Genomic DNA, 15,417 nt, shown 5'->3' with positions numbered 1-15,417 from the left:
CCACCCTCTCTCAAAAGGGTGCATTTTTAGTTAATGAACTTTAAGGTTATTCTTTCTAAACTGTGCCTTTCGAAGTGTGGCCTGGTGACACCTGCAGCAGAGTCATCTGGGGATTATTATTGCAAAAGCAGACTCCTGGGCCTGCTTCGGATGAACTGAAGCAGACTCTCTAGGGCTGACTCCCAGGTATCTACATTTTTAAAAGCTCCCCAGGTAATCTGAGGACATTTAATAGTTTGAGAACCATGATGTTAAACTAATAATTTATTGTTCCATTTTAATGTAGTTTATTTGTGGATCTGTGGCTCATGGAAATTTCCTCCTAATATCAGGAAAATAAAATTTAAAAATAGTTCATTTCTTTTTCCTGTTCCTCAGTTTCCTAGTGAACACACTCAATTCCATGGAAAATGTTAAGGAACTGAAAGTGTGTCATAGCAGATACCCTAACACTGATTAACTGAGGCTCTCTGCAGGGAAAAGGCACAGATTACCATGAACATGAATGCTGATTAAAATCATACAGAGCTGGAAGGAGATGGGCAAAGGAAATGACATTAACTAAATATTTGCTATGTTCCAGATACTGTTCCAGACATATTATGTCACTTAAGTGGCCCAAGACATGTGATTCATTTTTTTATATGTATAAATGGGGTAAGCACTATTATATTTTCATTTTAGTGATGAAGAACCTAATGATGACAGAAACAGAGTCACTTGCCTGAGCTGAATCATTCATTCATCCATTCATTCATAGACAAATGTCTCTTATGTATGGTACTGAGAATAGAGCAGTGGAAAAGCAGTCTAGAGACTTCAGCTGTCACAAGGCCCTGACTTGCTCACCGAGTCTCCATTGAAGAAACTGGACATGAGATGGCAGATTGGGACTGGAGCCTTCCAGAAGGGGTCTCTCCAGGCATGGTCTGCCTGTTGCAGGGAGCAAGAGGAGAGCTTGCTGCTGAGGGTCTCCAGCAGCCCCAGAAGGCAGGCCGTTCTTGGTTTGAGCAGTAGCTGCATGCCTTGTTAGGTCGTTCAGTGCATACCAGGCCCTTACCAGTCCAGAGGAGAGGAGCAAGTAGGAGTCTGGAGGAATCCCCATACCTGACATTCTTTCACTAACCTTGGGCGGTAGATATTACTTCCACTTTATGGATGAAGAAATGGAGGCTCAGAAAGGTTAACGGACTTGCTCAAGTACGTGTCTTAGCCAGGAAGGGAATGGGGCAGGTGACAGATCCCAGCTCCAGCAACCCCACCCCCGCCCCTCTACAGCTCAGGGGGGAAGTGTTCACTGGCAGGTACAAGTAGTTTACAAACCAGTACAGGAGGCTGGTTCTGATTCCTGCTACCAACGTTTCTTTCACTCCATCTTCGAATCGCACAGAAAATAAAATTTTCTCCTTAAAAGGTTCTGTGGAAAAAAATGTTCTCTGTGTTTGTGTCTGAAGAGAGGACTAGTCTGACAGGAGGAATTACAAATCTGGAGCTCATTTTGGCGTCCCAGAGGGAAGGTGGGTGGAGCGTCTCACAGTCTCACAGTAAATTAGAAATTCAGAATGAAAACGTAGCAGAGTTTATTTGGGTTTCTAGTGACACCTCAGAATTATTGTGCAGGCTTGTCAGAGGCAGCTCAAAGTAGTGACTGCTTCCCATCCTCCCCAGGGTGCTGCGTTCTAAGAAGGGGAGTCCTCCTGTTCTGGAGGTGGAGGTGGGGACCTTCCCTGTCCCACCTGAATCTTAAAGGGGTAGGAGGGCAGAGTGTGGTTTGAAGTCCCGTTCTGGGTCTGCTCTGAGTTACGGAGGGAGGCAGGAGGCTATTCAGGGATGTGTCTGATCTCAGGATCTGAAGCCTGAGGCTGGTATCTGAGGCCAAGATTTGGGGAATTGCTGGGCCTGGAATTTGGCGCGGGGTGGTGCCTAGGTTGGGAGTACTCGCTGACGGCGGGAGGAAACAGAAGACCGAGTCGTAGGTGAAGGGCACTGGGGAAGGATCTTGGCAGAGATGTTGAAAGTTGAGGCATGGATCTGGGAAGGGGAAGTTGAAGCCTGCCTAACACTGCGGATCTGGGTGACTGTGTCGGGGTTGTGCCGGGATCAGTACCAGATCTTAAGTACCTAGAGGAGGCTAGAGGAAAAGAGCGTCAGTGGCCTCAGACTTTTTCCGAAAGCGACTCACACCCAGACACACCCATTCATCAGCCCTGGCCCTGTGGGACTATTGGGACCGCAAGGCCCGGGCTAGACTGGGCCCCGGCCCTACGCAGTCTCCAGCAAGCCCGGAGCTGCTCCGGCTGGGGCAGGGGTCTCGCAGCAAGAACTCTGGGGAGTCTGTGGGCGTGGCCATCGGCCAGGCGCCCGCGGCTCTGGATTGGTTGCCCAGCAGACCCGCAGGCGGGGCTCCGGGCTCTGTCCCGCTCAGCGACTCTCACTCTGCCAGGAGGCGGGGCCGGAGGGAGCCCGGCAGCCAATGGACGCGCGCCCCCGAGCAGTTACAAAGGGCCGGAGCGAGGCCGCCGCGGCGGCGGGGGAGGTGGGGCGAGGCGAGGCTTGCAAAGGCGAGGCGGCGGCGGGGCCGAGCCACAGGCGGTGGCGGCGGGACCATGGAAGCGGTTGCCGCTGCTCCGCGTCCCCGACTGTTCCCCCTCGTGCTGGCGGCCGTGACGCTGGTCCCGGGGGCGACGGGTGAGCGGCCGGGCTGGCGGGCGGCTGCGGGGCGCGCGGGCGGCTGCGGGGCGCGCGGGCCGGGCCCGGCCTCTGGCTCACTCCTTCTCTTTCTCAAACATGGCGCGGGGCCGGGGGCGCAGGTGGCGGCGCCCGGTCTGGGGACGGGCTTTTCTGACCGGGCTGTCGCCAGGAGATCTGCGGGCGGGGAGGGAAGGCGAGGCGGGGACGTGTGTCCCAGAGCGGGTGGACGAGCTTGCTGGCAGCCGGCGGCCAACCCCGCTGTCGACTCCGCGGGGAAGGCGTCACCGGAGCGGTCCGAGATCGGGGGCTGCCCTTTGGGGAGGGAGTGGGCGAGGGCTGTGAGGCTGGCCCGGACTGGCTTTAGCCAGAGCGCTGCGTGGCGGTGTTCCGGGCACCCCACCCACAGTGGGTTGGTGCGCGAGGCGCCCGGGGCGGAGGAGGCTTCCCGCGCGGGGTGTGAGCTTTGAGACTCCAGGGCTTCCCCGGGAGGTGGAGGGGGCGATGTGTGGCTGAGACCCCTGGGTCAGCGGGGCCGACCCCGCCGAGACGGGCTGCTTCTGCAGCCAGCGGTAGCTTTGGAAGAGGAGCTGAGAAGCTTTGTGTGAAGAGCAGGAGGTACGAAGACGAGCGGAATGTTTCTTTCGTGCGTCTGGGAAGTGTTGAAGTGAATCCAGTAACCAGAAGGCTACAGATTGTTTTCGTAGTGGGAACTTGAACTTTTGTTCACTCTACGGGGTTTGGAATGTTTGAATGGGAATGGCTCTGTAAATTGATCAAGTCCTTTCATTTCCTAGAAGGAACATCACTAGTGAGGTTCCTTTTCTTGAGTGACAGTTTGAATCAGTCGTCTGTGTAGCTGGTTTTCAAGGGAGAATGTTGCTTTTTTTGCCAAAATATTAAATCAAAACTGAGGTGCTTGGTCACTGCTTACTACCGAGGAGTAAGTGTTAGCAACTAAAATATAGCGAAAGTACATTTCTGTTTCTGAAATGAAATTCTAGATGTTTTCAAAAACAAAAACTCAGGCCTGAAGGTGCCAATTAGTACTAAGAGTTACTCTTTACTAAGAACTTACTATGATGTAGAGGCATAAAAAGTACACCAAAGTACATTATCTCATTCTCATAACTGAATCCTCAGGGCCAGTAGCATTTGCCCCATTTTATACATGAAAAACTGAGGTGTGGAGAGGGTTTTTTTTTTTTTTTTTCCACGCAATTACTAAGAGCTGGAGTTAGGATTTGCACCCGCGGTTGTGTTTCCAAAGCCTTTACACCTTTAATATTACACCAAACTGTCTGGCTTAGCCTATTTGGCTTTTTCCATCCTCTCGTGAGCAATTGATCTTTATTATTCACTTTTAGATTTTGCCCTTGGTTTGAAAATCAGATTGGCTTTCTGACTCCTAGTACCTTTCTGGAGTCCCCTCACCTTGGGCCTACATTAGGGACAACAGTAGATCTTTGACATTGGTCTAAGGAGGGAGGGCAGGATAAATGTGGGGACAGATGGGAGAATCGGTATAGTTCTGCCTCAAGCAAAAATTACATTTTCACACCACTATTAACTTGAAGAACAGTTCATTCTTTTCCACCTAGCCTGCCACACAAAGTTTTCATGGATTTCAGTAACGGGATTGGAGTAATTGATGTAGAGAACATTGCTTACGCCAGGCTTTGGAGGAGCTTACAGACTCCAGTGGCATGCATGTAATACAAAGCTGATTTGGGTGCTAATACACTTAAGTGTAGACTACCTCAGCTGATTTGCCTGCCCTTGATGGTTGTGTTGATGTTCCAGTCCATCCTTTCATACATTCAGAAGAAGCTCAGTGTTTTTTCTAAGTTTATAATTTGGCTTACAGTTCCTTATTGTCTGGGTATCAGTTTTGTATTTCTCTGCCTGGTTTCTGTTCTCTTCAACATAGATTTCTCTAGGGAAATTGGTTCCCTGTCTGTAGTACAGTTTAGTACCACTGTGTCTACATGTATATCTCATGTGAGAATGCTGTTTGCTTCCTTTCTGCCATTTCATAACTTGTTTCTTTGAAAACATGCCTAAAACCCAACTCTTCTTTATATCAATGCCTCTTGAATGTCTGCGTCTCCCTTCCTTTGCATCAGCCATCAGTTTAGCCCTGCCTGTATTATCCCTCAAATCTAGTTGCTCCCCAGTGTTTTTCTCTCCTTGGCTTTTCTGTAGGCTGCTGCCAAGCTAATCTTCCGCAGTCATCCCTACAAAGGTTTTACAAGATTATCCATTTGTATTCAGCACTTAGAGTAGCATTTGAGGCTTATGATTAGAGTCATCCCTGAGTATCTTGCAAACCCTCCATTCCAGAGATTTCTGTTTTCCCACTTCTGACTTTGCAGCCTTTTCACTCCATACTCAGTTTTTCCCCTTTTGGGAGTGTGCAGAGGGACGTTCTCAGTCTTGACTTCCTGTACCCTATTCCTCTGAACTGTATAGTACTTCAGTACTTTCTGTTGCTTATTTCTGCCATCCTGCACTGCTATTTAACTATACTCTTGAACATGATATAGTTACCCAGAGGGCCAGGGTTATGCCTTTTATTTTCTTTATACTCTCAGAACCTAGCACTGGGTTTTATATTCTGTTCCACTTAGGTAAATGCTTGTTGATTGAGTGAATTCCACTTGACCGAGCTGAGCGTTCATGTAGTATACTGTTATATATAAGTATAGTTTATGCAATATTGATAACATGATGTATATTCAGGACAAGTCATATGATGTGGTAAAAGAAGCAGGTGGTTATTAGATTTGGTTATTGTTACCAGTTTCACCCCTAGTTATGCAGAAAATGGGATAATACCTATTTTTCCTAATTCATGAGACTGTGAAGTTCAGATGAGAAACTTGTATTGGGATTTGAGGTTGCTATTTGGTATTGGTAGTGGTAGGTAGGTCTGATGTTCATCCAGCAATTCCCATGGCCGCGTGTGTTTTGATTGGTCAGACATCCTTTCTGATTGGTTGGTACCATTGTGGCATGCGTTGTTAAGTATTTTTGGCATCACCTCCCTGCCCCCCACCCTGCACATACAGAAGCATCAGTATTCAAAGAGGGAAATGATTAATGTAGACTGAAGTGATTGGAGAAGTTTCCTGGACACTTTAGGACTTAACCTGACTTTGAAAGGTGGCTAGAATCCCAGTGGGCAAAGAGGGGGACCTGATGAGTGTTAAGCTCTCTTTGCAAACTGTGTACCCCAACTGTCCCCGAGACTGCCCTACAGCACAGAAACCACAGCAGTTATCGACTGGCTGGCAAGTTACTCTTTAAGTTCCTTATTCTATACTGTGATTTGGCTGTATTCACTATTATTATTTTCTTTGCAGTTCTAAAACCCCTACAATATGTGATTGGAAACAAATAAGAAAGGCATTCTCAGTGGGATAAGTGAGGGAGAATAATATGGGATGCCCATCGGGACTGGGCATTCTAAGGTGAAAGTCATTAGTCACTTCAGTTTACAGATGGGAAACAGGACTGAGAGGGGTAAGGTGAATATCTCAGGGTCAGGCAGGGCGGAGATAGGGACTTTGATTTTCTGATTCCAAATCTTGTGCCCTGTATGGCTCTGTAAAATAGGAAGGACTTGAAGGGGAGGAGGGTACCAGGCGTTAGACTGGTGGAGTCAGACTGGATCTTGGTTCAGCAGCCTTGGTACTTGAGTTCTGGCTAAGAAAGAATTCGGGGCCAAGATTCAAACTATAAGAAGAGGTTTATTTAGAAAGTCACTGAGGCAGAAGAAGGGAGCTGTAAGGAATGGGCTCAGGAAACCAATTACCCAGGCGAGAGAAGGGGGAAGGTAATGCACCTAGGGGGAGGAAGAGGCAGAGGGAGAGCTTCTGCGTCCTCTGTCCCAAGGGCTTTTAAGGGTAGAGATTTCAGGGGAAGTCCTAAGAGAGGGTCTCAATAGAATATTCACCTGCTTTCCAGGTGTGTCCTTTCAGGGCCCTGGTCTCCACTGATGGGTGAACACCAGGGTTAGGCAGTGCAGCTGGTCCTGATGTCAGCCGTAGCATCGCTTTGGGTTTTGCTGCTTTTCTGGGCCTGGAGCTGGAACACAACAGGGGCCTAGATGGATTTGATGCGGGTCAGAACTGCATTGTCCTGGGGACTTAATGCTTAAGGGCTGTTCTCCAGCCCCATTGTTCATTCCCCCTCCAAGGGGGTCTAACCTCTTGGCTAGCAACAGGCAAAGGGAGGAAAAGTCAGGGAGGGTCCGGACCACATGACCAGTGATATGAAAGATCAGAGGTCTGAACCCAATGGCCAGCAGTACTCTGTGGGAGGAGAGATTACCCTGGGGGTGAGGTCCTTGTTTTCCCAGTTTTGCCCGTAGCTAGGCACCCGGGAATTTAGCCATGGGACTGTCTGTACTTGGCCTATCATTCTTGCTCTGCTCATGTGTGTCTCTAGCTGCACACCACAGAGTGACTTACCTAAATGATCTTGATTTCAAAGAACCTCAGAAAAGTGACTTCTGTAGGTGGGAAGGAGGAGGAAGTTATCAAGTCCTCAACTTTTTTATATCAGTATCTTTTTTATATTGCTGATGAAAGGACCTAGGTATAGTGAAAGGTATAGTGCTTATTGGTTGAGAAAATTAGGCTTATTTTACTTTGGAACATGGTGAAACAGTTTTGAGAAACATTGAAATGGATGTAATTGAAAGGCCTGCAGCTCATGGTTAGGTTTAGAATTTTAGATGATCTACTTTGTTATTGAAATTAAATGGAGAACTGACATGATCAATATAATCAAGAGGAAGACAAATCTTGCTACTGTGTGGAGGGCCTTTTGTCAAAGGTTCTTCTAGGCCTAGTTGAAACAGTTATCTGAACTTGACACCATTCTTGAACCATTATGGTGCATCAGATAAGTTCATCTCTAATTAAAAGGGTTTTGAAAATGCCATTGCCTTTTCGATAGAAGAAAGAAGGTGTCTCTTCGAAGCACAGAGCCCCGCTGCACATGTTGACAAACCTCCTGTGTTTTGCTGTTCCTTCTTGGTTGTGGCTTACATAATGCGCATTCTCGGAACAGATGGACTGTGGTTGGGTATCATGTGATTGGGTCACGTCCTTGCTTCCTGCTTCTGGAATCGAGGGCAGACGCTGGCATGTTTCTCAGGGATTTTCATGCTTTGACCCACAGAACTGGCTCAAGAAAACTTTTGGAATCTTCTCAGAATTTATGGTCTATCTTACCCAGCCTAACTTGAATACTTAGGATAACATTTAATGTCCTTTCTTAACTGAGTTTTCTCAATATCAAATCCAGGCAGTCTCCAGAAACATTAAGATTTGCTGCTGCTCTGAATTCAGTCCAGTATGGTTTTGGATCAGATAATGCAAATAGGTGTCTTATGGTTACCCCTTTTTGATGTGAACCTGTGGCTGATTGACTTGTAGGTGTTTGCCTTGGGTAAACATGTTCTCAAACAGTAGTGAGTGAAGTAAGTTTGATTGGTTTTATGGGTCCAATGTTATAGATCAGATCTGGCCTTTTGTAAAGGTGGTTTCTCATCTCGGCAATCTGAGAGCATTGCACATTGTAAAGAATGATGTCTAACTTCAAAAAAAATTATGACTTGCAAAACAAATTACGACTTCCTAGGTATACCCACATTTTGACATTTGACATTTCTTGAAGGTTCAGTGGTCCTTGCGCTATTTTATCAATCTGAAAGGAATATACTGGCTCCAGCACAGTAACGCCCCTTTTTGTATTACAACATCTTTTATTACAAAATCATAAGCATGTGATTCTATAATGTAACAATATCACACTCAAGCACACCGTATGCCATTTTAGGTGAAATGTTCAAATTGCTGTCCCTCTAGGGGGAGACATTCATGTAACCCTACCGACCATACTCAAGCAGGCCTTACTTCTGCCAGACCCAGCATTCTAAGAATGTGCCAGGCATTCTCTCTGCCTTGCCTTATTTAACTCTCAGAACCAAGCCTGTATGGTAGCTATACAATGATACAAAAGCTTGATTATGTTCTTACTTAGCAATATAAAGACTCTTTTTAAAAAGTCCGTTTGTTCCTCGGTCCAGGTGACCAGTGCTTAGAAGGTAACTGTAGATTCTGAGGACACTGGTTCCAACCCAAGATTCTTTTCCACTCTCTTACATTATCTAAAAATGTCAAATTTTGTGTTTCATCTTTTAATTATAAATGTATTTATAAAAGGAAGACACTGCTTCAAATCAAACAGATGTAAGACTGGAACGTGATTGGAACTGGGAGAAAACCTTAGGCAAAGAAGTGATTATCATCATTCACCTTTCACCTCATTCCCTTTCTTTTGGATTCAGTACCTTGTCACCTTAAGTGGAGTAGTATTTATTTTGACCCTGAACTCCTAGCTTAGATAGGGAACCTTGCTCAGTTCACTGTGATATTCTTCCCTCCTGGATTTCAGGTCCATGCTTTGTCCCTGCTGCCCCAGCCCCCAACACCAAAGAAGTATATAGTCAGAATTGGTATTTGTGATCTTCTGGTAGTACCGAAATTAGCCTTTAGGCTGTGCTGCTTTCTCTGCAGTAGTATGACTGGCCTCTTGGGAATCTGCTCTGGCTCCTGGCCGGCATTTACTCCACTGGCTTCAGGTCATGGTTGTGATTCCCTAGGTCTCAACCTTGATTTTCTCCTGGAGCTCCCTGATGGCTATCTTGTTAAGTGCTTTTCCTGCTGTTGTTTTTCTCCATGGACCAAACACTGGTACAGTGGTATTTCTAGACCATCTTTATTTTTCTCTTTGCGTTGATCTGTTTTTCTTCCAGTTTTGAAGGCATTCAGATCACGAGACTTGGTTTCCAATAATTTAATAAAATCTTTGTTTGTGGGAGTAGATGTAGAAACCCCCACATATTTGTCTGGAATTAGATTCTAATCAGTGTATCTCTCTGGGACTCACTTTTAAAAGGAGGACAACACCGAACTTAAGTGACAGTTGTGGAGGTGTAGTGTATTGTGATGTTTATAAAATACCTAGCACGTGGCCTGATCCCAGTAGATACTCAATAAGTGGAAAGTATTATATATTTAAATAACTGAGGGAATGTCTTTGGAAGAGGAAATGCATCGAATATAATGAAGAACTATGATTAATTGGTAGACTGACAGGCAGATTTCACTCAGTATTAAGGAAGGACTTTCTATCAATGGGAACTGTCAAAAAGTAGAGCATTATAAGGTACTGTCCCCTGTCACTGGAAGTAGTCAGGCAGAGACTGGATTGCTGTCTGTCTGAGAAGTTGTAGAAGGAATTTCTGGGAATTGATTAACTCCCAAATTCTGTTTCTACTCTAGATCTCTGTACTGCCAGGTGTAATCCAAGCTTCTTTGCTCACTGTGTTTAGCTGGCATACAGACTTTCAACCTCCCCAGCATTTAAGGCTTTGAGATGATCACTGTTTTGTAATTTTCTTATTGTATGGGGAAAATGTATTCATTAACTGGCTTTTGTACTCTGGCCATTTTTCAAAACAGGATTTAGGAAGCTTGAAATAAAAACATTAAGAACAAAACTAATGATCAGAAAGATAAGAATCAATAAGTAAAAGGGGAAAAGAAAGAGAACATTATCTATATAACTTTTAGCAGAAAAAAGCTTTAGTAGTTGAGCACAATAGATAGCTCAGAGTTTTCTAACAGTGAGGAAGGGAACCTGATAGTCTGCGTAGATCTCATTTCCTATTACAGAGAATTCACGACGAGGCTGCCATCGTCCTTAATAATATGGAGCCGCAAACAGGAAGGTTGCAATGCAGGGAGAATCTTGCAATGCAAGTGGTAAGGGGTGCCTGGACCCGGCTGCCCTGATTTCTTGTTTTCTCAGGCTTCCTCTTTAACACGTGTTGAGGGTTCAGTTTAGTCCTGCTGCTACCATTTTTCTCCTGCACTCTGAGGCTCTGGTCCAAGTATGAGCACGCTAGTCTTAACCTAGTGCCAAGGGAACAGCTGATGTAAGACTGGAACATTTAAATCAAGCTTTGCTAAAAGCTGGAGGATAATGAATAGAGAGAAACGTGAAACCGTTCAACCTGGCTTACAAAGACGTTTTCCTCACGTCCTTATCTTTTGGCCTCTCTCCACCTGGCAGTCTTCGTCTGGGTACTGTAACCAAAGGTGAACAGCACCTTTCAGCAAACAGGCACCAGACAGCAAGGTCCAGAGAGTGAGTGTCTTTGCTTGGGTTTCCTGCTTGAAAAGCTGCCTCCTGTGTGGGTAATGGATGGTGGGAATGATGACTTTGTTTACTCAGTAAGCGTGCCCCTACCATATGTAGCTTGCATAGTAACCCCAATATTTATATAAAAGATACCCACATATGTTACCATGAAGGGCATTCTTTGGTTAGAGATGGGCTGATTTCATTGGGAAAATCAGGCTTCTCCCTGCTCTTGAACAGAGTCCATTGTAGAAGTCTTTGTGGAAGGAGCATTGGAAAATAAAGTGAAGAATTCGGGGTTATCGCTCTGTGTGACTTGAGTGGATTCCTTTCCTTTCTTATTCTGCAGTTATTGAGATCCCTTAGGCCTGTTCCCACGTTTCTTTGTCCTAGCCAACAGGGCCGAACCTCCTTATTTTTGTTCACTTGCTTCAGGATAACCATTCCATCTAGATTTCCTAGGTGTGAACCTCACTGATTACATAATAGTGTCCTATTTATAGTTCTAGGACACCTTGTGCAGGCATCCTGTTACATTTCTACAATATAAGACCTTTAAATATGCATTGAAATACAAATAGCTCCCATGGAAAAAAAGCAAAAGCAAATGGCTTTTTCTACTAGAAGTGAAGACTAATACGCATGTTCAGGAGCACTGAACTTAGAGGAGATAGTTATATTTTAAGAGGAATATAGAGATAGAAAAGCAGTAACTATTCCTTTTCATCTGTACAAAAACACACAATATATGTGTGGAGTTTTGTGGGTTTTTTTTTTTTTTTACTTGATGTATTCATTTCCAAATTGAACCATAATGTGCTCTAATTGAGTCTCTTTGTTTAGCACATGGCTGTTGATTTGAGTACTTTCTCCAGTTGAAAAACTGACATTTTAATTTTGTTATTCAGTCTGCAACACATTTAAATAAAAACACCAAGATTGTGTATTGTAGATTTCCTTCAACAATAATTATATGTAATTATTTTACCAAAATAAACAACTTAAAGTAGTTGTAGCTATTTTATCTCATTCCACATTTGGAAAAAATTACAAACCAGGGGCCAGAGTTTGTTCATGTTTCTCAATGAGGGAGGATAATTTCTTTCTTTTTTTAAAAAAGATTTTATTTATTTTTAGAGAGAGGGGAAGGGAAGGAGTAAGAGAGGGAGAGACACATCAGTGTGTGGTTGCCTCTCATACGCCCCCTACTGGGGACCTGGCCCACAACCCAGGCATGAGCCCTGACTGGGAATCGAACCAGCAACCCTTTGGTTGGCAGGTGGGCACTCAATTTACTGAGCCACATCAGCCAGGGCGAGGAAGGCTAATTTCTGATTGCTCCTTCCATCTAGTTTCACCAAAGCAATGTAAAATGTGATGCCAGTGAAGAGTACTGAACATGTGGAGAGGAAGTGCAACCGGAGAGTGGCTGCATGCCACTTAAGACAGTTGATATTTTCATGAATGTGATGTCTCAGAAATTTTAAGGACCTGTGACGATTAAATGAGATGGTGCACATAAAACTTGTGGCATTCTTTGGCAGGTAGAAGACACCAAGTAAATGATAGTTGTTAAGAAAAATAGTTTTTCATAGGATTACAGAATTTTTAGACTGGAGAGAACCGTAACTAAGGGGATCGTGATTATTATTTCACCTGATTGTTTTTTACAGGTGAGGAAATTGGGGCTCAGGAGTTAAGTGGTATTTCAGGGTAAGCAGGATAATTCAGCTAATGACTGAACAGGAATCCGTCTGGCTTCCTCCTCACGTTAGAACTTCATTTAGCATCCCTTTTCTGACTCAAGCCTCTTTTAGGTAGAATGATTTTTTTAAAAAATCCTCTAAATTTGTGGGAGAATCTGTCAAATCAGACCCCTAACAGATAGATGCATAGGTGGATAAATAACAATAATGTTAATGTAGCAAAATAGTAATAATTATAGAATTTAGGTGGTAGGTAGGTAGGTATATAGGTGTTCCCAGTTCTGTCAGTTTTCTCAATGTTTGAAATGTTCATAATAAAATTGGGGGAGGATTGAAAAATCTGTTCACCCCAGATGTGTTTGTTACTGATCCAAACACAGACAAGCCAAGCAGTACTTGCTACGGACAAAGGAAGTAAAACGCCCCGGGAACCGGAGCCTCTGGGAGTGCACGTGCTAGGTAGGGCCTTTCCTTGACATTCTCCAGGGATTGAGAACCGCAGGTCTGCTTAGACTTTTTCTTTCTTTTCTCTCTCCTTTAAAAAATTACAAATGATAATTTGCCTTGCAGATTTGAAATTCCCTAACCCACCAACAGACAAGCCAGGTCGCACAATTAGCACGGTAGATCACGCTCTTATGAACATGCTCTATTTTTTTTCTTCCTGTTTTGCTTTCTGTTTTCCCATGGTAAATTTTACTTTTGTTCCTTTCCTTCTTATTTCTAATGCATTTCTAAGTTTGAGTCTTTCTGTTCTCATACAGTCTTTCTCCCTAAGATCACAATTGTTTCTTCCATCTAATCCCTGTCCCCGCCCCCCCTTTAAAAAAAAATGGCCACATAAATATTCTTTTTAAAAAAAAATATATTTATTGATTATATAAGTATTCTTTTAGTTAGGGCCTTTCCACTCTTATTTAAGTTTTGTCAGATCTAGCCTTCCCTTTCTTTACGGGAAAAGGAGGAGGGAGGAGTTTTAATAAATTGGCTTTTAGGAATCAAGCGGGAACGCAGGGGATACTCTTTAAGGACCACCAGACCCAAAATCAGCTGTGCGTCGCCAGCAGATGGTGTGCCCTAAGGAAATAGCTGCTCTGAGTGATAGCGTGTTTGCATCTAATTTAGCGTAGACATCCTAGAACTGGGAAAAAGTCTCATGGAGCAAATGGTATAATCACCTCTGAACCATTCTAAACCACAGCTAGGACCTGGTAATTATTGACTGTGTGGAGATGTCATAATTCCATTCTGCACATACATACGCTGCATAATTCTATGCTATGTTTTCAGTTTTCTGAAGGCTAAGTACACCGGGCCCTGGCACACCTTAATCTTTTAATAACACCCCCCACCCCCAACTAGAGGCCTTCAGTGACCAGAATGCCAGCATCAATGCCACAAGCAATTCGAAACTCATATCCCTAATGCTGTCTCTGGACATCTAGATTGTGAGGTCTGAAAAGTTTATTAGGTTGGCTACAGTGCCTCCCAAGCTCCAGTGTTTATATACACAGGAGGCTGAAAAGGGTAACCGTTCCTCTGAAAGGAGTTCAGATAAGACTAGATGCCTGTGTGCTTACGCTCCAGGGGAGGCCATGGGTTCAGTGGTTAGTCATTTTATAGAATATGAAAATATTATGAAAATATACATATTATAAAATATTATGAAAGCCCTGTGTTTTGGCTGGGCTTTAGTACCCTTGCTTGGTATAGTTCCCTATGTCCCTCTAGGTGACTGCCACCAGGATTGAACTGCTTGCTGTGACATTTTGTTTGAAAAGGGAAATGAACATTTCAGACTGGGAAGGCAAGAAAATGGAAGCCTGTGTAACTCTATGTGTGGTTCACCAAGTCTGTGAGGTTTCTGGCAATATCATCCCTCTTTTGGCTAAATTGGTAATTTTTTTGTACACCTGTTGTTCCAGTGTAATTAATTGTTAATTGGACACTTGGATACTCCAAGAGTCTTGGTTTGGATGACAGATTATATTGTTAGCCTGTTTATAGTTCACTGTCTCCTCACTCAGCAGTGGACAGGACCTCTCACTTAGGTAATAATTTTTTCTTTGTTCTACAAAGGGGTGAGAACAACATAAAGCTAAATACCAGGAGACTCAGTTAAGAGTAAAAAGTGCAAAAAAGGAACAGAAAATGCAATTGCTCCTGTGGAGCAGGAAATACCAGTGTTGAGCAATGCTGTGAAACTTTCTCTGTGACGGGCTTAACCTATCTAGTCAGATTTATTGCTAAGATTTGATGGTTTTTTATGCTTTTGTAAATGATACATTTTTGTTTTCTATTTATTGCTGGTTTAAGAAAAGCCGATGAATTTTTGGCATAATGACTTTCATTTTATCATGAAGACTTGTTGAATTTTGTCTGCTTTCTTTTTCTTTTCTTTTTTTTTTTTTTGCTTACATCAAGATGAATATATAATCTATTTATATTTTCCTAAACTGTCTAACTCTCGTTGCTGAATCTGTGTACAGTATCTTTGTACGTCATCTTCCTGGAGTGAACTTCCGTTTTTCTTTAGCCTTCCTTAAGCGTCAGTTTTTAGGGTTCATCTTTGAAAGAAGTCTCCCTTTTCTGTGCTCTGTCTGCATTTTGTCTGCACTTCCCTTTCACACAGCATGTTTCTTCTCTGCATTGCCGCGGGAGCTCCTGGAGAGTAAGAACTTCCACCTCATCATCTCTGTCCTCCTAAAGGTGCATTCTTTCTCTCTACACAGGGTGCATACGCTGTTCTTTTCTGGGAAAAGGTGATCAGGCCTTGCTCTCTGCTTCTACAGGTACTAACTAA

At 44.0% G+C, this 15,417-nt stretch overlaps 1 protein-coding gene across 1 annotated transcript in view; it reads left to right on the top strand.

The window, feature by feature from the left end:
- The first annotated feature begins 2,521 nt into the window (after positions 1-2,521).
- TGFBR1 (transforming growth factor beta receptor 1) overlaps positions 2,522-15,417 on the top strand; it is a 46,512-nt gene continuing 33,616 nt past the window's right edge. The window contains exon 1 of the mRNA XM_053922282.2: positions 2,522-2,688. Coding sequence (XP_053778257.1) covers positions 2,607-2,688 — 82 coding nt within the window. The 5' untranslated portion in view covers positions 2,522-2,606. The remainder of the gene's footprint in view (positions 2,689-15,417) is intronic.

Source organism: Desmodus rotundus, chromosome 1 (genome assembly GCF_022682495.2).
Source record: "Desmodus rotundus isolate HL8 chromosome 1, HLdesRot8A.1, whole genome shotgun sequence".
In the NCBI taxonomy this organism is placed as follows: Eukaryota; Metazoa; Chordata; class Mammalia; order Chiroptera; family Phyllostomidae; genus Desmodus; species Desmodus rotundus.
Note: the sequence above shows the minus strand (reverse complement) of the source record. Positions and strands in the feature narration are given on the sequence as shown.